The following is a 20,094-nucleotide window of genomic DNA, read 5'->3' as shown; positions in this document are numbered from 1 at the left end:
CCGAACAGACTCCTCATATAAAAATTGAAATTTACAATAAGTACATAATTAAAGGAATTCGCAGCAGCGATCAGGGGGAAGGATACCGCGCTGTCCCAAAGCTCAACATAGACAAGCGGAATACTTACCACCGAAAAGGTACATTGTAGGTAATGCCGCTTACCGAGTCATCTGAGGCAATTATCGCTATCAGGTTGTTCATATGTTTGTGATCTTCTTATGTACATTTATCCAATTGCTATGATACAAGAAAATGTATAACAACATATTAAGTTACTTTGCCTTTGACTGGCACCGACTGTTTACAACCCCATCAAGATCGAGTCGATGAACCTTGAACGATGCAAATTCGCGTGCATCCCTCGCATATCCTACGTTCCAATGCCGTGCAGTGTATCACAGGTTTTCAAGGACGCTAATATACAATTCTGATCTATACACGCTATCAATGCAATTTACGATCGTGTAACGTTTCGATAGCCATCGCTCACGGATGCCGCGTGCAAATGATTTTCAAATCCGTGCTTCTGTTTCATAAAACAGTTTTTACGACTGCCGGTATGGTAAAAATATGAAAATATACTATATTGGTTGAAAATTATTATATATTATGAAAAACATATTACATTCGCAAATTTGACTGAAATATATAGGGTTCGAAGCTTTATGTAGTTGGCGATATTTCATTTGTCAAATTGTCCTAGATTCCTAGAATAATCAATTTGTAGCCAAAAGCCATAACATTTCGTGGCACATTTAACCCCCTAAGCTTTGTCATACGATCTTGCAGCATAGCGTGGGGATACTACGCTATACGAGTAGGTATAATACCTATACTAAGCAATCTATAAAAAACTGCTGTTAGTTACCGATCAATTTATATACTTACAGCATTTTCAACTGCAATTCAAACAGCCAAGAAAATGAGACCGCGAACATTATTAATTTATATTTATACATCGGCAAGGAAGACACTATTGTGTGTAGTATGCTATCGTAAGAAAGATACTTAATGATAATGGCCAAATAAAAACATATAAAGTCCTTGACCTGTTCGCGGTCAACGAGGCGATCTTGATTGCATTCGCTTCGTTTTCTCCGAATCCGACATTTTAATTAAATATCTGGCCATCGCGTTCGGCAACTATAATTACAGTTTTTATTGGGCATCACTCATTTGAAATTAGTGGACGTCAAATAACAATATTTATTTTAATCTATCATAGCCTATAATTAAATGTGATTATGATATTACTGAGGTATAATTTGATGTGGCGGTAATTACTTATGTGTGCATTTTAATCGTACGAATGTGCTTTTCGAACGACTATATCTAGTAGATATAGGTCTGTGATATCTAGTCATGTTTAATACTTAGTAAATTTATAATAATTCGTTTATGCAGTTGACTTAAATACTTCTTTATTTTTCATGTATGAGCCAACATCTACAAAAATTAAAATAATTCAAAGAGTAATTTACATAGACAAGCTTTAAACAAGCGTGCAAAAATGTATGGTCGAATTTAACATAGTTTTTTTTAGATTTGATACATATCAAACCAAGAACTATACACACAAAAGCAACAAAACCTACATTGCCATTGAGTCTAAGCTTAAACCTAATGAAGGATAATTAAGGAAGTCTAACCTAACGTTATATCTCGTTTCCCCAGGCACCAAGAAGATGGAGTACAAGACCAGGCAGTGGCACGAGAAGTGCTTCTGCTGCGTGGTGTGCAAGAACCCCATCGGCACCAAGAGCTTCATCCCGCGCGAGCAGGAGATCTACTGCGCCGGCTGCTACGAGGACAAGTTCGCTACACGCTGCGTTAAGTGTAACAAGGTAACCAACTCTGCTTTTTATCCTAGTTAACATATTTACTGGATACAAATTGTCTTGTATCTCTATATTTCGCACTAGCATCGCTTCCGGAATTCCGGTTCTGCTTAAGAAGTGATTTAAAACGAAAGTAGTAAAACAAAACAGTGCGCTGAAATATAGGTTTTTTTAAACACAGCAGTAGCAAGCACGCTAGATGCTCGTACACGTGATGGTAAGTGGCTTCCGCCGCCGATAGATATCTGTAATCAACTCCTGATAAGTTTACATTCCAATCTGAAGTTGGCCACTATCCCCAAGGGCTAAGTTGTTCTTTACCCAAAGTACAAGTCTTATTAGTGGAGATATTTATGTTAAGCACTAGCACTTGAAATTATTGCAGCCACCCCTCTTTTTAAAGGATTCTCTTTTGATGACACCTCCATCGTTTGAATAACCACAGTCAATTTCACATGAGAACTAACTCTAAGATACTTCTGTCCCCAGATCATCACGCAGGGCGGCGTAACCTACAAGAACGAGCCGTGGCACCGCGAGTGCTTCACGTGCACGCACTGCGACGCCTCGCTCGCCGGCCAGCGCTTCACGTCGCGCGACGAGAAGCCCTACTGCGCGGAGTGCTTCGGCGAACTGTTCGCCAAGCGCTGCACCTCGTGCAGCAAGCCTATCACCGGTGAGTAACGTTATACTTCGGCCAATAAGTCCTTGTCCATGTACGTGCATGTACTGCGAGATCCTGCTCACTAGTTAGTGTTTCACGTAGCGCAACGAAAAGTCTTGCGCTGAATATTTTGGCAAGCTGTTCGCTAAGATCTCCTGCAGCAAGCTTCTGTAGCTAATGATAGACTATCGAATTTACAGATAAAAAGGAGAGTTTACGAGTACATTCCTCATTATGTAGAGTCTAGCGAAAATGGTAGGAAAGTTGTCAAATCTTTAGTGATTATTCTTATCTTAGTAAATAATGTCTAATGTTACATTACCAATACCTGAATTATTGCTTATTTTTTTTACTTACTGAAATAATAATTTATAGCGTAGAATAAAACTTCCGGTCAATGCAGTATAAATAAGATTACATAAATATATGTGACGTGCAGTTGGAAATATTATTATCTTCCAACAAAAATATTTGTATACAGACTAAACAAATGTATTTTTCGCAGGTATCGGCGGCACCCGCTTCATCTCGTTCGAGGACCGCCACTGGCACAACGACTGCTTCATCTGCGCGCAGTGCAAGACCTCGCTCGTGGGCAAGGGCTTCATCACCGACGGCCAGGACATCATCTGCCCAGAGTGCGCCAAACAGAAGCTCATGTAAATACCCCGCTACCGCTTCCTCTCGCCGGTTCCACGTCGCCTCTATCTTCGTGTTAGACCGCAACTGCAAGCATGTCTAACTCCGTCGACCCGTAACGCTTCAGCGCTCCCTGTATTCTGACACCCTTCAAAACACACACTCCCTTTAGCATAATACCATAATTCGACGATATTTAGGCTCTTTCAAAAGTTACTTTGTGTTTTATTTGAAAATAAACCCACAAAATTTCGACGTACGTATCTACGAATAGAAACATCGGAAAAACCAATGGCGTAATAAATTTCAATACTGATGCTTTTGTATAATATATTTTGCTTAAACTATGTAACAATCTGTCATTGCATTTCTGTCGGCTTATAATAGTCTAATAGTGCGAATTACAACTAAGGAGATTAGGTAAAATGGGGAAAAAGGAAATTTAGAGGATTGTAAATCAGCCGTTTTCGTGTAAAACTTGTCGGATTACAGGGAGTTCGGTACATTGTATTCGGTCACATTACGATCTTGGAATTCAGGAACGGTACCACGTGTATATAGACCGAAAGAGCATCTAATCTTCTAGCCTTATAACCTGTGTAGGTCGTTTCTGGAATAACAAGTTGCAAGGCTTGTAGACAACCGGGCTCGAGAGTGCAGTCGCTAAGCGTTGCGTGCTCTAACCCTCACATTAATGGTCTGTTTTGTGGTTGCGCAGCGACGAAACCATCCTCCCAATAATCGTAAGCGCGAGAGACTGGTGCGTGTCCGATAAGCAGAAAAAGTCCAGCGATGAGCTAATCGATCTTGCGACCAAACACAGCTTCCGCAAGGTCAACCAGTAGTCACGTTACGTTACGTTGTTGACGATATTTTTATACAAAAAATGCGAAAATCACAAAAAAATGTGGATGCACAAATAAAGTATTTAATTTTGCTTTTTTACTGAATTCTTAATTAAGATGTTTATATATATTTTGGTTGTTTAACTATAACTAATTGCAGAGATTACATCCACGTGTCCTGTATACCTATTTATTGAAATTATGTATATGTAATGTTATACATGCTAATTGCCATATAATTTCGCTTTGGCTGTCGTATTAGTCCCTTAGACTTAGGTTTTACCTAGTGCAATTCACACGATGCCTTAATAACATATCTAAGTCAATTTGGAGGGTAACCTGCCGCCGGGGCCGAGCGGCTACTTTTATTATTAGTTTAAATCCGCGAGGATCAAGTGCTTGTCATTGTTTAAACGCGTAACATAGTGTAAGTGTAAGAAATATCGACAGAGTAATGTATGTTTACGTATAATTAAGTATTTATTTATACGGAGTACGCAGTCTAGCGAGCGGCCGGAGCTTCCTAACATAACATAAGAGACGTCGAGTCGTATAGTTTTTACTAATCAAAATAATATAAAAAAATATTTTTGTCCTCGAATAAGATCTACTCGTGTTAATAATGTAATTGAATGTTATCGCTATTTTTACATGATAATGATATTTTCTTAGCATTAGAGTTGTATCTCGTGTAAGTAAGTGAGTAACATCTGTTTGAGATCGCGCAAGCGAGACGACCACGACAAGTCTGGGATCACTTTATAAAGGTTACTTGTTAAGGGTTAAATTATTAAAATGTTGATGAAAGAATAATAATTTATATTAATGTGTACACTTTTAAATTGCTTAGCTGTGTGATCTGATCTAATCTTTATAATCTATCAATCCATAGATTGTATAAACTATGAAACTGAATTAAATTATCAAAAGTAACTTGATTGTTCGTTTTTATTTACTTACCTTTTCGTTATTATACACTGACCTACATCAAACATTCCAATCACATTCAACACTTTTAAGTTTTCTCAATCTTGAATTTATTATGAAATTAACCATAATTATGTCCTCCGATGTTTAAAAATTATAAACATATTTTGAATATATTTTAAATCGCGGATTTTCTTTCACTTATTGATCTCCTAAAGCAGGGGTTCCCAATCTTTTGTAGCCCGCGGCGCAGTTACAAGTTTAATATTATTTCACGGCGCCCTGTGTCCTGTCCTAGCTAACTATTTGAAGAAGACAGTCGAAAGAAATAGGTCACTACAATAATAGCAGTTACCTTAGGTTGATCGAAACGAAATTTAAAGCAATATGAAATTGTACAATACGTTATTATAAAATAATTTAAACGGAAAACAACAAGAAAGACTTGAGGATAACAAAAATAAAATACGATATTTATTCAGTCAAATCAATGTGAAGGGTGAGCTAAGTGATCTCCACGCAGTTTTTTAAAGCGGGGACTATCACTTGACACTGCTATTCTCATTTCTTGCTCCATATTAATCCGATATTTGTTCTTTATCACAGCTACATCTGAAAACCCAGTTTCACATAGATATGATGTTGCAAACGGAATGAAATTTTTTAATGCTTTGGATGTTAAATTTGGATATTCATTTTGTATCGATGACCAAAACGCCAATATTTGTGGTGTCCAATGATTAGAGGATCGACTCACGGCGCCCCTCTTTACTTTCTACGGCGCACCAGGGCGCCGCGGCGCACACTTTGGGAACCCCTGTCCTAAAGAGTTATGTTGCCTTAGTAAGATGAGCGAAATTCACACTTTTCCTTATATGTCAGCTTCCTGGAGAGTAAGTACTAACATATTCTAGTCTGTGAGAATACCCGCACTCTTCTAACATTAACAATGTGGAGGCTGACAAGGATGGGCAATATGTAATAATATAATGTTATTGTTTATTTATTATAAATTGTACAATGTTCGTTTTTATTTTAAAAGGTCGAATAAACGTACTAATTCTCAATTTATGATGGAACCATGGATGGATTAAAATGTGATATTAAATAAAGTTCAATATTATTTATATCATTATTCAACTATCGTTCTTCTTAATGTAGCAATTTAGATTATATGTATATAATAATACGCCAAAACTAACTAGAATAAAAAAACATATTTAATTCGAAGGGCTAGTTGGCGAAGGGAAGAAAAAAATGAAATATATTCTTACACATTTAATGGTAAATAAAACCAACATATAAAGATAAAGCATTACTTTATAAATTCATATGATATTTAAGTACAAAATTATAATTTTTGTCATATTCAAAAATACATATTTCAAGATAAAAAGACGTTTTTTTCGCCATGTTAGTGTATATTGAAACCTATTGAAACCTGAATGTATGCAATGAATCAGCGTACAAAATCATAAGCAATATATATTTTGCCATAGTTAATACATGATTACATTTATGCATTTTTACATATTTTACACAAGCTTTGCAACACTAATTGTACGTATTATGTACAATATTCTTAATATACATATTATACATATTAGACATTTTACAAACATAAAATAACATTTACAAACAATATACATACATAGAATAATGATATTTTATTAACTCTACTCACTAAAACATTCAGATCAGTGTAGATTGAAGTTAGTGGTCAACCAATCTTATTTGAAGATACCAAGATCACCTTATAAGAGCTTCAATATTTTGTCATCAAAATAACCACTGGGACAGTCCATTTAGCAGGTTCTTAGAACAAAATCCTTCCTGGTGTCTGCTTCACCAGAATATAACAGAATTTAGCGCTTAATACTGCTGTTAAAAGACAGGTAGGTGTGGCAGTGGCACCTTCAGAATTGTACCAAAACTTATATGGATACTTCGGGAAACTTTCTGTTTCATACAATTTTTGGTTACCTTAATATTAACGTATTAATAAAATTGGTATCTGGACTTTTTCATATATAATATAACACAATTTCTATTCTATACACAAAATAAATTATGAGACCAAACATTTTGTCAAGCACAGCATAGGTATAGCATTATGATTACCAAAATTAAATGCAGTTTTTTTTCCTAAATTTATATTCATAAGAAATAAAACATACATAGTGGCCATAAAATATTTTTTGGTAATGACAACACTGTTACATATAAAATGTTGCTGTAGGAAAAATTTGCTTTAGACAAAGTTTTACACTTCAAATTCATCCTCGTATCAGTCAGTTCCAAAATACTTCTGTCCAAAATGGTTGGGTGCTACTGGATGCAGTTCAGACGTGAGAATCTTCATCTTAGGAACATAGTCTACCACCGCTTGTGCTGCAGCAGGAGTGCAGAAGAGATTGGAGAGAATAATTCGTTCTTCCTTCACACCGTGCTGGGTTAACACATTCACAGCCTGAAAAGTATAGACAAAAGTCAAAGATAATCATAATAACACTGTCAAAATTAGCATTCAATATGATTCAAATATTTCTCCTTATCTTTGATTTGAAACATATATCAAAAATTTACAAATCATAAAGTTTCAATACTTGCAATCTAGATCTGACATAGCAATATATTTTTATATCTTTATGTATATCATCTTCCACACATCCTAAAGTAAAAAACGTATTTTAAAAAGCATTCAAACATAGTACTTTAAATTAGCAACAAACCTGTGGCCGACGTTAGGTAGGACTCCCCTATTAAATATTAACCTTAATAGGGTAAGTGTCAGATGTTCAGAGGCAATAATATACTAGCTTAATTTAGTAGAGTCTGCGCCAAACTTCTAGTCCGCTCTCAATGTAGATATGAATTGCGTCGCAACAATAGAAAATTTTAGATATTAGCGGGACGCAGACAGCGCGGAATCCCCCGGTACCCGTCCGCAGCCTACTCTCGCCCACAGGTACATAGCTGTGATAGTTTGCTCTATTGTTGCTACAGAGCATATGCTTGCGCGCAACAACTTTAGAGCGGACTAGATGTTTGGCGCGGACTATACCTTAATTACAAAATGTTTGTCTGCGGATCAAAATGTTCAGGCAAGAGCTATAGTTACAAAGTAATTAGTACCTGTTTAACGGTGTTTCCCGTGGACATGATGGGATACATGAGCAACACTTGGCGGCGCGCGATGTCCTCCGGGAACTTCGCGTACACAACGTGCGCTTCATGCGTATCCGTGTCGCTCTCCACTAGGATCTTGCCGATGCGGATCGAACGACAGCAGTCACGGAGTCCCTGGAAGCATAACTTTATACATCTACAAACATTGAATAGCCCACGTAAAACTGCTAGTCCGCTCTGAATATAGAAATGAATCGCATCGCCACATCAAATTGTATGACTACCTGCTCGCAATAACTTCAGAGCAAACTAGCAGTTTGGCGCGAACCATATATACAACAGAGAAGCATATTGAGTTCACTCCAAAAGACTAAATTGGTATCAAAAATATTGAATGTAATTAAAAACAACAAAATGTTGGAGAGTTTTTAAAGCATTGTTACCTTTCATTTCTATTATATAATAGTAATCTAGAGCTGTTTTACTTTTAATGGTGCAGTAATAACAATATTTTTTTAACCAACATTGGGTATGACTTACACCACTTGGGATTGATGATAAATACTATACTCAATAGTCACTTAACATCTAAGACTCATTGATAGTCATATTAGATAAAAGCAAAATATGATAAAATATTTATACTATTCACATCTGGGTGCATCTTCACTTCTGTCTTAAGGTGGTAGAACCCTTTGTGGTTTCACTCCAGTGACACCACTGCCACACCTATTTCTGCCTCATAACAGCATGTTAAGCGCTGCTGTGTTCTGTTTTGAAGGGTGTGGTAAGGGAGACATGCTTTTCCGAGACATTCCTTAGGGGTAGCGGCCAATCTGATATAGGAATATCTAATTTTATCTGAGGTTGATTTCAGATGTCCATGGGCGGCAGTAGCCATTTTCCATGTAGGACTGCATGCTCGACTGATACTCCTATATTATAACAAAAAAAAAATTGTCAATCCCTGACTGACCTTTGTAAATTGCACAAACACTTACCTGTTCCATAGCCTCTCCCGATCTCACAATGGACACTCCACAGTTCCCGGCACCATACTTCAAACCTTTGTAGAGAGCTCCAGTAGGGGTCACAACCTCACAATCAGTGAATGGCAGCTTATTAAGACTCTCTTCAATAACAAGTCGGATTAGTCGATCAGCATAGAACTTGAAGTCACTCCTTGTTGTGTTTCTTAAAAACATATCACTATATAAGATTTTATCACTATATATGATTTGCTTATTTGTGTTTTATATGTGAAATCATCGGATAGTAAGAGCGGCTTAAGGGGCGGTTCGCCTCGGGCCTCCAAACACAGTTGCTAAAGAAAAGGTCGCAGTCACAATCGCAAGCGAATAAATCTATGACACATTCAACTTTCCGCCTCGGGCTTTTGACGACCTTAGGCCGTCACTGTAGTAAGAAATACAAAAGTAATACGATCACATTTTGTAACCTCACTTACTTGTCCCTCAGGATAGTTTGCAGTTCCTTAATATTATCGTTAGACGGGAGCAGCGTGAGGCTGTCCCCAAATTGTTCCCTCACGTCGTCGGCGTCCCACTGCCTAATATCGTTATCGATCAAGTCCATCTTTCTTGTATTATCAAACAAAATATGATTCAAATTTAAACACGACCAACCACACACAGCTGTCAAATTAAAAACAAAAGACGTCGAGAAACGTCAGTCAGTTCAATGCCTGATTTTTTTTATATAACTCAAATTGACTATCTTATCGATCGTTATGTATTGCTTTATCAATTTTCCTTATATTAATCACTTGAAAAGTGAAAATATAGAGTACAATAATAGTACTATAAAGAATATTCACAAAAAGAGACTAATTTTTCATTGTCACTTGATTTGATTATTGAATTGAATGTCACGGTCAGCTGGTAATGGCTGGTATGACAGAGCCACGTTCAGAAATAGTTTTCAACTGTGAATAATAGTTTCCAGATGTTTTAATTTATTTATGTATGTACGTTCCTAATCTATGGTTCGGTCTAATAATTCTTGAGATTAAAATCGACTTACGCCTACTATTTAAATCCCCTTTTCCTTATAAGAAGAATATAAACTGTCCTCCCTTTTTTCTACTGAATAGAAGGGAAAAGGCGGGAATTTGAAATTGCGTTTACACGCCGTCGCAGAGAAATGGCAATGTTAAAATTAATTCAGTTGCTTATGTAGTTTAACTAAAGGTTACTTATTTATTTGTTTGACATTAATATTATAAGAATTTAATTTATATTGGTAAATGGACTTTTTGAAGAAATTTAGTATATCGTGTTGTTTGTAATAATTATTATTTTATTTAAAAATAAATTATAGTGTACAATGTAGGTACATAATACCTATATAGACATAACTGACTGATCATTTGCATGCCGACGATGTAGGATAAGAGAACTGTATAAGTTTAAGAACTTTTGTTAATCTTATTCTAGCAAATAAAGATAGAGGAATATGAATATACAAAACTTAATAATTTGAAATAAAATATAACATGTCCGATTTATTTATTGTATGTATGACTGGTCATAAATTTAATACTGGTTATGTAAAAAAGTATAGTTGGAATTCTTTTTACAAAATGATAAAATAAAATACATTTTTATACATAATATAGTCGGTGTTATTTTTAACAATAGAAAATAGTCGTATTTTATTATTACAAATCTATTTGGTAAGTTATTATTTTTACATTAATATTTATGATCACAATCTTTTGACATTCATCTAATTAAGTCTATTTTATTGTGTTCCAATATTTTTGCCAGCTTATCTGTCTTACCTTACCATTGTACTTATCGAATTTATATTGGGTTTTTAATTTATAACTAATCATTATCAGAATAATAAAACAAAAACATCGATATACGCATTAACTCTTTATTTGCCCAGAAAATACAAATTAATGATTGCAAGAATAATACCACTTTTGTGTTACAGATTACATTACAATACTTTCTGATGCTACAATTTAATTACATCTTATTTGATCCAAGTTGGTTGTAATCACAAAACATCGTTCACAAAAATATATTTTTAAAAATATTTTTATGAATATGGAACTGTAACCGCTAAATCGTCCTATACAGAACAAAGATCTTGTAAATGCAACAAAAGAAATAAGGACATACACGTGCAGGGAAAAAAATAAATGCCATGTGTTGATCTCGGTACTCCAAAAATATACACTGTCTTACTTTCAATATGGCTTTCAGGCCGGCCTTTCACTTCATTGTCCTGTATGTTCTCAACAAACAATATTATTGACAATAATATTAAATTACAATTCAGCAATATTGACAATAGTATGAATTATATTTAAGCATAGCGATCGCTAAATTATTTCAATAATATTGTACATTTGAGTACATCTTATAACTATAAGTTATGACTATTATCATAATTTAACCAACAGACTGTTATAAAAAACGTGTTGATTATCTCAATTGGAATTTAGCCGTGTTAAATAAAAAAATCCTCAAAACAATAAGTAGGAACGTTAAGTATTAAAAAATAAATAACAAAAATATAAGTTCCACAAAAATTACAACAAAAGGCCGACGGAACGAGTTAAATATATTCATTAACAAAATATGTTAAATAAATACTAGTAATCAATGTAAACATTACTACAAAAAGTACAAAAATGGCATAAAATGTACTTTCGGTTGTGTGACGTTGAATGTACCAATGATAATAATATTTAAACCTAAGAAACAGTTTTGAACCATTTTAATTTGCTTTGCGCATTATTTATGAACATACATCCGTTTATAATAATCCCAAACCACACGTAAGATAATGGTTAATCTACCCGCATTAATAAAATGAAAAATGGTGTCGGATGATTAATATAACCGTAAAAATTCTTAAAAGTAGATTAGTCCAGAATGAAAAACATAGCCCTAAGTACTGGACAGTAAAAATCAACAGCCTATCCAACCTATCTAACTTGTGACTTCTATTTTAAACTAGACAAATTGACCTGGACTAATATCTATGCTAATATCTGCACACCACCTCTTTACAAATTCGTAAAGGTTTAATAAGCGGACAGTTACAATATAAATTTCTATACGCTAAGAATGTTAAGGAGAGAGAAATCATTCAAAGTTAAATTTTAATCATAAATTTAAATCGTACATACACCTTGGAGTCGAATTTGTGGACTATAAATTCTTTCTTACAATTATTTTTTATATGATTTACTGACATTAATTTAGTCGTTTCACTGAATAGTAGTGTCCACATTTTGAAAGGCATGCATAAACAAGCATATCTACAATTTAATCTATGACATTACTTGCTTTTATCTAAATCGGAAATACCTCTACATTTTCAACAGCTTGAAGCTTTATGTACTTTATGTATGGCGTAACTTAACGATACTTGAATCACGAGTTTCGGACATTTTATACTCTCTATTTTGTACGTGGATAATACAGACTGTATCTACTCACAACGCATCGAATTTATCGTAATCTATATAAAATTTAGCCACCACGTAGTATTAGCGTCGCGTATCTTATTTGTACACGTATTTTACTTTACCTAATTTGAGTTGATACCGCTACGACTTGATCAATTACTGATCGTTTATTCAATGGGGAAGGCGGCTACAGATGTTTATTTCTCTAGTCTATTTGTGACTCTTCTTTTTACGCTCTTTATTTATAGTCAATCTAATCAAATTTTCCCCACCAAAGATCGAAATTTGACAACTTCTAAGAAGCAGAGATGATCAAATTTCAATATTTTTCAGGCAAACATTAAACAGATCGATTATAAATAACGGATTATAGTCCATTCGAGGCAGATAGATAAAATAAAACCGTTTCTAGTACACAACTTGTACTTTAGTTAGTGTTCATTTTTACCTTCTTCATAAAAATATTCTAGAAAGAATGGGCTCCTCACATATATTATGAGGTATTTTTCGAAAATTATATTTTTTTGCAAAAGTTGTCAGTAGGTACATAACATTATTTTCTATCTATAAAAGTGACAAAAAACTGCCATAATATTGTTATTTTTTACAATGTTAGATTCTAATTTACCTGTAGTAATTTTGATTTTCGTATCTTGCATAACTCAATTCGACATTATCTCGCCATATATTTCTAAACTACAAAGCCAGTTTGGCACATAGCACACAGGCGCCACCTACACCAAAACTTCAGCCGCCCTCCCCATTGTCTGTACAAATGACATGTAAAGCGTTAAAAAATTTAACCGTCATGAAAATCACATCACAAGTGCTCGTTTACGCGTAATTTACAACTATCAGCTAACAATGGACACTCAGTCCGCCACGGTGGCCTACCACTCTCCGAGCCGTAATATTTCTTCCACTTACTTTATTCTCACTGTCCGATGTACGACTGGGTACATTCGGTTACATATCTTTGTACATTAATTATCATCATATCATCGTCCACTGCCTTTTAGGGCTAGTAAACAGGCTAAAAATATTTAATCTTGTACAGCAATATTGGCAGCAATACTCTCTTATTGTTATGTAGTGTTATAGTGCAACACTGCAATCTAGCCCGCTAGACACGAAACAAAATGGGGCTGCATCAAATATGACTATCCACTGCTATACTAAGATAACAAGTAACATATTACCAGCAAGCGCTATGTAGCGCCATACAGTCAGTAACTCGACGGCTATACAATAGCAGCTAGAAATTGCCACAAGCGACCTGTTTACAAGCCCCGCTTAAACTGGATTAGTTACGTCAGTTCACCCGTAAACATATTGTAAACTACATACAATCTTAGCCTGATATTAATAATATACAAATTGATAGTTGCAAAAAATATTTGCTCAATTTTTCAGTAACAATAGTAAACCATCATTTTGTTTTAATCCAAACAGTTATGTACATACATTTGCTTTGATAATTCGACGGGTAAATTAAATTCGAAACGGATCAAGTATTAAGCCAGCTACATACGTTACGGTATTCCATTACAAAACCGGAACAATCAATATTTATTTCTTTAGAATTAACAATAATAAATAATTTTATGATTAATTCTTTCATTACATATTTTTGTACGCCAAAAATAAAAGTTATAAATATTTCTAAAACAATCCAACAAAGATACCGTACGGTAATCTATTGTTACACACTTTCCGTCCGGTTTTTTATTTCCGGAATGCCGTAACATAGCAGCCTTTAAAAATTACACTCAAATCTCCAGAGCCGTAACTGTCAGTACGAACAGCAAATCTCTTAACCCACTATTTGAAATTACAATTCTAGACATACACTTTGTGCACTTGTTTGACAAGCGTTTCAAAGTATTAAAACTATATTAATGCCCCGCACACACAAAAGGACCTATCTCCGACAAATTTCAATATGATACCTATACCTCAGTAACGGATAAGTCCGTTTGTCGCCGAGCTTTATTCCTACGACCGATACATGATCACAATAAGCGGAACCCATATTTTTTAAATTACTGTACAGGTCGATAAAACTACCCCTTTACAAATAAATTACTTTAAAAATCACTATTTTCTCATTAAGTAATAAATACGTTAACCAACAACAAAGTAGTTACACTGTTTTACATTTGAACACAGATGCGATATTCCGTTTACAATTTATAATAAACTATCTAAAAGGACTTTACCGCTATACGATCAGATCCAATCCATCGAACACTAAATGAAGTTAGTTTATAATTTTATATTGTGTATAGTTCGCTTAATTCCCTCATTAAGCGTCCGAAGAATTGAATAATGTAAAGTGATTTTTACAAGATTTTAATGCGATTAAAGTTGAACTACAGAAATGTATATTTAGATTTATTAGAAGATATAGAATAAGAGACAGATAAAATTTGCTACTTAGTAAAAGTAGGATTCCCACTTTGTATAAGGATCACGGCCTACAACTAGGCAAAAGCTTCCTACGTGACCATATCATAGATGTGGTGACCAAATAGACTCCAAATGGAAATTTGGCAACTTTGTGGTTTCTATAAAGTAAATACCTAACGTATTACTTATCGGCTCAATAAGCATGCAATTTAATTGAAAAAAAAACGCCGAATCTGATCTAAATATCAAGTTCAATTATTCGCACGAAAATATAATCCGTCAGGAGTCTAATCGGTTACTTCGTCAATGCTTCCCATTGACCAATCTATGGCAATCTTGCGAGGTTTATTCTAATAATAATTTGTACCTGTTTACTTATATATTGGAATATCGCATGTGGTCCGCATGTAAACGTGCGACGCTAAGGCTGGGTCGTCACTCCCGAAGCAACAGAACTAAAGCCGTGGACACACGCGAATGTAATCTAGCATGGAATGTAACACGTGACGACCGGCCTTAGAAATCGCGGTAGTCCGGAGCAGTCTCTCTTACACGAAAACGGATACTTAACCGATATTTGATTTTCATACCTATGTGGTAAATTGTTCTCTTATATCGATGTCAGAAGCAGATTGTTACTGATGTCGAATTTTCAGTTTCAAACAACTGGCAAACGCAATTGTTTTGACATATTTTCAATTTCATTTGTTTCATCTCTTTCTCACTACAGCGATCGTTGAAAGTCGAACAGATGTGATTATATTAGATCGGAAGCGGTTTTGGTTTCGCTTTTGATATCGTAGATTCGTTGTTTTCTTATAACGGTTAAATTCGTTTAGTTTTGGTATATCGAAATGGTATATTGATGAATATCTAATCCCTATACATATGTTGGTTTAATGTTAGAACTATTATAATATCCATATAATTACAATGTATTATTTAAACTGCAGTTTCAATTAGAGGTTATTAGTACAGCAAAGTAATATGTATTTAAATCAAACACGAGCAATGTGACACTACAATTATGTGAAACTAGCTTAATATACGACTCTGCCTATATTCCGCCTAAGTCTCTAAATCAATTTAATTTCTATTAAGTGGAGTTACTCAATGATAAAGATTGTATGAAATATAGCAGTAAATGATAATGTAGTCTGCTTGATTGTAAGCTTCTTATATAGGTGTCCTTCCTGAGGCTGGTCACAGATGTGTTACTATCAAGGACTAAGTAAAAAAACAAGTCTTATTTATCACCTTATTACAAAACAAACCAACTTTCGCATGTACAATATCATTTAGAGCACAATAATTTAATATCCTTACGACGTAAGTTTTCTTAGAATGCGCACCTCGCTTGTTGCAGTAAGTTAATATTTACGCAGCAATTAGAGGCGATCTGTTTGACATCGACATTGCCTTCGACTGTAAGAGGAAAAATAGTCATTACACTGAGTTATTCTGATGACCTTGTTCATTATGAAGCCTTGATGCGGAAGGGTCTTATAATTCCCGATATCGAGTTAATAAAGTACCTGGCCGACAGAAAAGTACTGATGCAACGAGTGTTTATAGAAATATGAGCTATATAGGATTTTTTAAATATACCTAATGTAGATAACCATAAAAATGTTTTTTAATATATCCCTTAACGGGCTCAAATAAGGGCTGAAGTATAAGTGTTTGTTGAATCTTTGGCACCCATAAAGCATTTAGAAGCAACCGCTGAAAGGTTAAGTTTATATATAATAATTCGGACAGACAATTGTTACTTCTGTTGGTACTGGCAAATTATATAAGTACGCAAACACCCAGGCCCAGATCCCATCTAAACATACTGTGACATCAGCCTGACCGAGCATCGAACCCGGACTACTATCCATGTCTAATTAATGCTATTACTATACTGTTTAATATGAATATTAGCGCACTATTTGTACCAAGTCATCAAGAATAAGTGTGAAATAGACGAATCGTAGAATTAATTTATTTGGTTAAGCTCTACCGACGAAACGATAAAAACCAAACGATCGTTTCATGCGCCGGCGATCAGCTGACAGAGAACATGCGTGCTACCGTGCATGATACAAATCATCATGTTAATGAAACGAGTTATCAACTACTAATGCTGTACAAATTATACGCTCGGTTAGTGAAACATCAGTTAAAGTAAATGCAGCAGTAAAACTGCACTTTTGTTTTTAATATTTGCTTACTAGATGATTAGTTTATACCAGATTTTTAACAATTTCTTGTGCGATATACTCTATTACACTTTTAAAAATAATCTGGAATTTTGCATTTTTCTTATACAACATTGAATTACAATCCGCTTCTATGCAATTAAAAACCGCTTCTATTCAATTGCAAACCAAATCTATTCCAATTACGAATCACATCTATTCAAATTGCGAAACGCTGCAATTTCAATCTATTTCATTTTCAAACCCAATTTCAAGCTGCACCTTTCCAATTTTAATAACTTAAAGACTGCCCGGACGACCGGACACAAAACCTGTACAATACAATACTTAGCAATATCACAAGTCGTCGACTAGTGGACAACGCCATTCCTCTGTCGCGGGTAACTGTTGTAGTCGGGCTTCTTCACCGCCGGGGCCTCCGGGAGCGGCTCGATCTTGGCTTTCTTACCCGGCTTCGGGGACAAATAGGCCTTGTAGAAGAAGCGAGCGAACAGAACGAAGTATGAGAAGTACATTGCCATCGAGAGTTTGATGTTGATCTCGCTGATGCCGCAAGAGTGGGGCGGCGCGGTGGCCATGTAGTTGTGGGCCCATATGTTGATCGCGCACCCAACTATCATCTGGGTCAACTGGAGGAACGTGATGGTCATCGCCAGGATCTTCGGTGGGTATTTACCCATGCTGACTAGGGCGTAGTAGGAGTACATCACACTGGAATGAAGAAAAATACCGTCATTGATTTCAAATTCATAAAAGTGATATAAGTACAGGTTATGAGTTATTAGTTACAAGTTACAAAGCTAAAGATAGACACACGACTATGTATGTTGATTGTATACAAAATGGGATGTCCAGTCATGTGGTCATAATCTATTTGGTAAAATTCTGTAATATGTTCGAGGTCATTTTAGAATTTCGAAATATGACATTGATCCACAATCAGAATTTGGCCTCCAATTTCCCATGTTCCATTTTTAGGTCTTGCCAATTTTCCATAAGTGGTGATTTCGGAGAACACTAGTGTGTCATATTTATTAATGTGCTATAAATTGCAATAAAACCAATAACTATATTGGACCAATGTGTATTGAGCCAAAACAAACGTTACAGGATTGTAATAAAGTTACAAATCTATAGATGTCTGTAGATAGCTGGGCGAGTTGCATTTGACCCTGCTAATAAGGAATCGTTGTCCTTAGCGGATGCTCCACTTCGGCCCGAACGTTATAATCAATAAAGGACGATTGATCGTTGATTATAACATGGCTTGAGTTATTATAGATTGTTGTTGTGTTAAATCTAACGTACTAGTCAATACTTTTCTTCTCAATTGGTGAATATAAAGGATTGTTTAATTAGTAGACATTTCAATTTATCACGCGTATTTTACAACCGTTCTAATAAAAAACTATGTCATGTGCCATGACACTAAAAATGCTAAATCCAAGATGTTACGTCCTTGCCAATGCTAAATATGGAAAGCTTAGAAAATTCGCATTTGTAAGCTGGAATTGCATATGAGACGTAAGCCGGTGCCATAAGACATGAGTAGGAAGCGCGTGGGTTAACGATTGTAAAGGAACTTCTAACTTACTCATTCCTAAATTTAGACAACCATTTAATAATCGGATTCAAACATAATTGGCAAGCCGTTGAATAAAGCTAATCGTCTATTGACGAATTCCATCGCAAAAAGGTAATAACATAACGTTAGTTATGACGTCATGAATTTCTGGTTTTAATTAGCGTTATGGAGATAGTAAACAGGTGCACAAGAACATATTATTTAGTCGTTGCAATTCACATCTTACAATGACTGTTTTGCAACCCCTCAGGACTAAATTAAAACGAAAGGAATGGTTAGCAAGGAGATGAAATACTTTTTAAGTTAATCAACTTAAAAAGCAATTTAGTGGCTACCTCTTAAGGTTAAGTTACAGCGCATCTGGCACTAACATGTGATATACTCCACACATTCCCAACGGAAACATAATAGCGTCATCGCCACTGAACTAAAACGAGGGCGGCTTAACGCTCATCCTTCTAACACAATTGTTGCCACAAACAGTCAACACTTTACGCATATCCACCTCTGTCATATAGGTATGACAAAACTCACCTGTGCACACAGTAGTTCATGACGACGAACCAACGCGCGGACGACGTGTACTCCGTGAAGGAGAACCAGGTGTACAGCAGCACTGTGATGTGGTGGTACCAGTGGAGGAAGATGAGCGGCTTCTTGCGCAGGACGATGAACACCGTGTCGCCGAGCTCCGGCAGCTTGGACAACACGAACATCCACGTCCAGAAGCCGGACACCTTGTCTTGCTCGATAAAACTGAAATGGAACAAACGGAAAACATTAATTATTTATGACTACAATTCAAATAGATTTATATAGAACTAATTCTGAATGCAAAGTTGATATCATCGCCTCAAAAATTGTTGTCCATGAAGAATTAGCACAAGCTAGGATACGACAATATCAGTTTTACGTGGTTAAATTATTTGAAAATAATGTAAAGTTTATAATAATGATTTATTAAACTACAATAAACCAAGAGACATTTGCAATTTTACCATCACAATAGAATTCAAGAAAGAAGACCTAGATTAAATAATTATTTGTAGTTTAAAATAAATGAATAATAAAACTCTGAGCAGCTCACTGAGGTTATACAATACGCTACGATAAAAGTATCCTTTATTCAGAGACCAAAAAATGCAAAAAATATTATAACCAAGGCATACAAAAGACGGCCTTTAGCTAGAGTAGCGATTTTTTCCTGGCAAAGTTTGGCTAGAGAATACAAAAGCAGCAATAGAAATAAGAGACCGGTAACCAGTAAGATTTTAAAAAGATTGCATGAGAGATAATGATTAATTAAATGCAATATGAAATAAAAACCCCATAATAATGCACGGTACAAACACCCTTACAAAAATGAAATAAGAAATAACTTGAAATAATAAAAACAACATAAG

At 35.2% G+C, this 20,094-nt stretch overlaps 3 protein-coding genes across 12 annotated transcripts in view; 1 reads left to right on the top strand and 2 right to left on the bottom strand.

Moving 5' to 3' along the window:
* Nucleotides 1–4,925, top strand: part of Lmpt (four and a half LIM domains protein limpet) — a 202,172-nt gene extending 197,247 nt beyond the window's left edge. For all 9 annotated transcript variants that reach the window (XM_073084350.1, XM_073084355.1, XM_073084349.1 and 6 more), the window contains 3 exons: nt 1,676–1,845; nt 2,329–2,515; nt 3,009–4,925. In XM_073084350.1, coding sequence (XP_072940451.1) covers nt 1,676–1,845; nt 2,329–2,515; nt 3,009–3,166 — 515 coding nt within the window. In that variant the 3' untranslated portion in view covers nt 3,167–4,925. The remainder of the gene's footprint in view (nt 1–1,675; nt 1,846–2,328; nt 2,516–3,008) is intronic.
* Nucleotides 4,926–6,378: 1,453 nt separating this feature from the next.
* Nucleotides 6,379–9,955, bottom strand: kri (uracil phosphoribosyltransferase krishah). Of its 2 annotated transcripts, none has more exons than XM_073084474.1 (4): nt 9,512–9,955; nt 9,045–9,252; nt 8,050–8,217; nt 6,379–7,384 (listed from the first exon to the last, which is right to left on the bottom strand). In XM_073084474.1, the coding sequence occupies exons 1-4, from the start codon at nt 9,637–9,639 to the stop codon at nt 7,202–7,204; spliced, it is 687 nt and encodes a 228-aa protein (XP_072940575.1). In that variant the 5' UTR covers nt 9,640–9,955; the 3' UTR covers nt 6,379–7,201. The 2 variants fall into 2 exon arrangements, with proteins under 2 accessions (XP_072940575.1, XP_072940576.1); XM_073084475.1 differs by having other exon boundaries at nt 9,045–9,237; nt 9,512–9,952.
* A 969-nt stretch (nt 9,956–10,924) lies between these two features.
* The window catches only part of Baldspot (elongation of very long chain fatty acids protein baldspot), a 63,464-nt gene continuing 54,294 nt past the window's right edge, over nt 10,925–20,094 (bottom strand). Inside the window, exons 3-4 of the mRNA XM_073085047.1 lie at nt 19,226–19,447; nt 10,925–17,817 (exon numbers count right to left, since the gene is read on the bottom strand). Coding sequence (XP_072941148.1) covers nt 17,457–17,817; nt 19,226–19,447 — 583 coding nt within the window. The 3' untranslated portion in view covers nt 10,925–17,456. The remainder of the gene's footprint in view (nt 17,818–19,225; nt 19,448–20,094) is intronic.

This window comes from Epargyreus clarus, unplaced genomic scaffold, assembly GCF_041222505.1.
Source record: "Epargyreus clarus isolate Ecla_fem2 unplaced genomic scaffold, WU_Ecla_fem_2.2 ptg000021l, whole genome shotgun sequence".
Lineage (NCBI taxonomy): Eukaryota > Metazoa > Arthropoda > Insecta > Lepidoptera > Hesperiidae > Epargyreus > Epargyreus clarus.
Note: the sequence above shows the minus strand (reverse complement) of the source record. Positions and strands in the feature narration are given on the sequence as shown.

What these genes read in the sequence shown, in the direction of transcription:
- kri (XM_073084474.1), bottom strand. Translation starts at nt 9,639, where the DNA reads ATGGACTTGATCGATAACGATATTAGGCAGTGGGACGCCGACGACGTG. An exon ending in CAAACTATCCTGAGGGACAA is followed by an intron (nt 9,253 to 9,511) that starts GTAAGTGAGGTT and finishes AATCTTATATAG; the next exon opens with TGATATGTTTTTAAGAAACA. An exon ending in CGGGAAACACCGTTAAACAG is followed by an intron (nt 7,385 to 8,049) that starts GTACTAATTACT and finishes TATACTTTTCAG; the next exon opens with GCTGTGAATGTGTTAACCCA.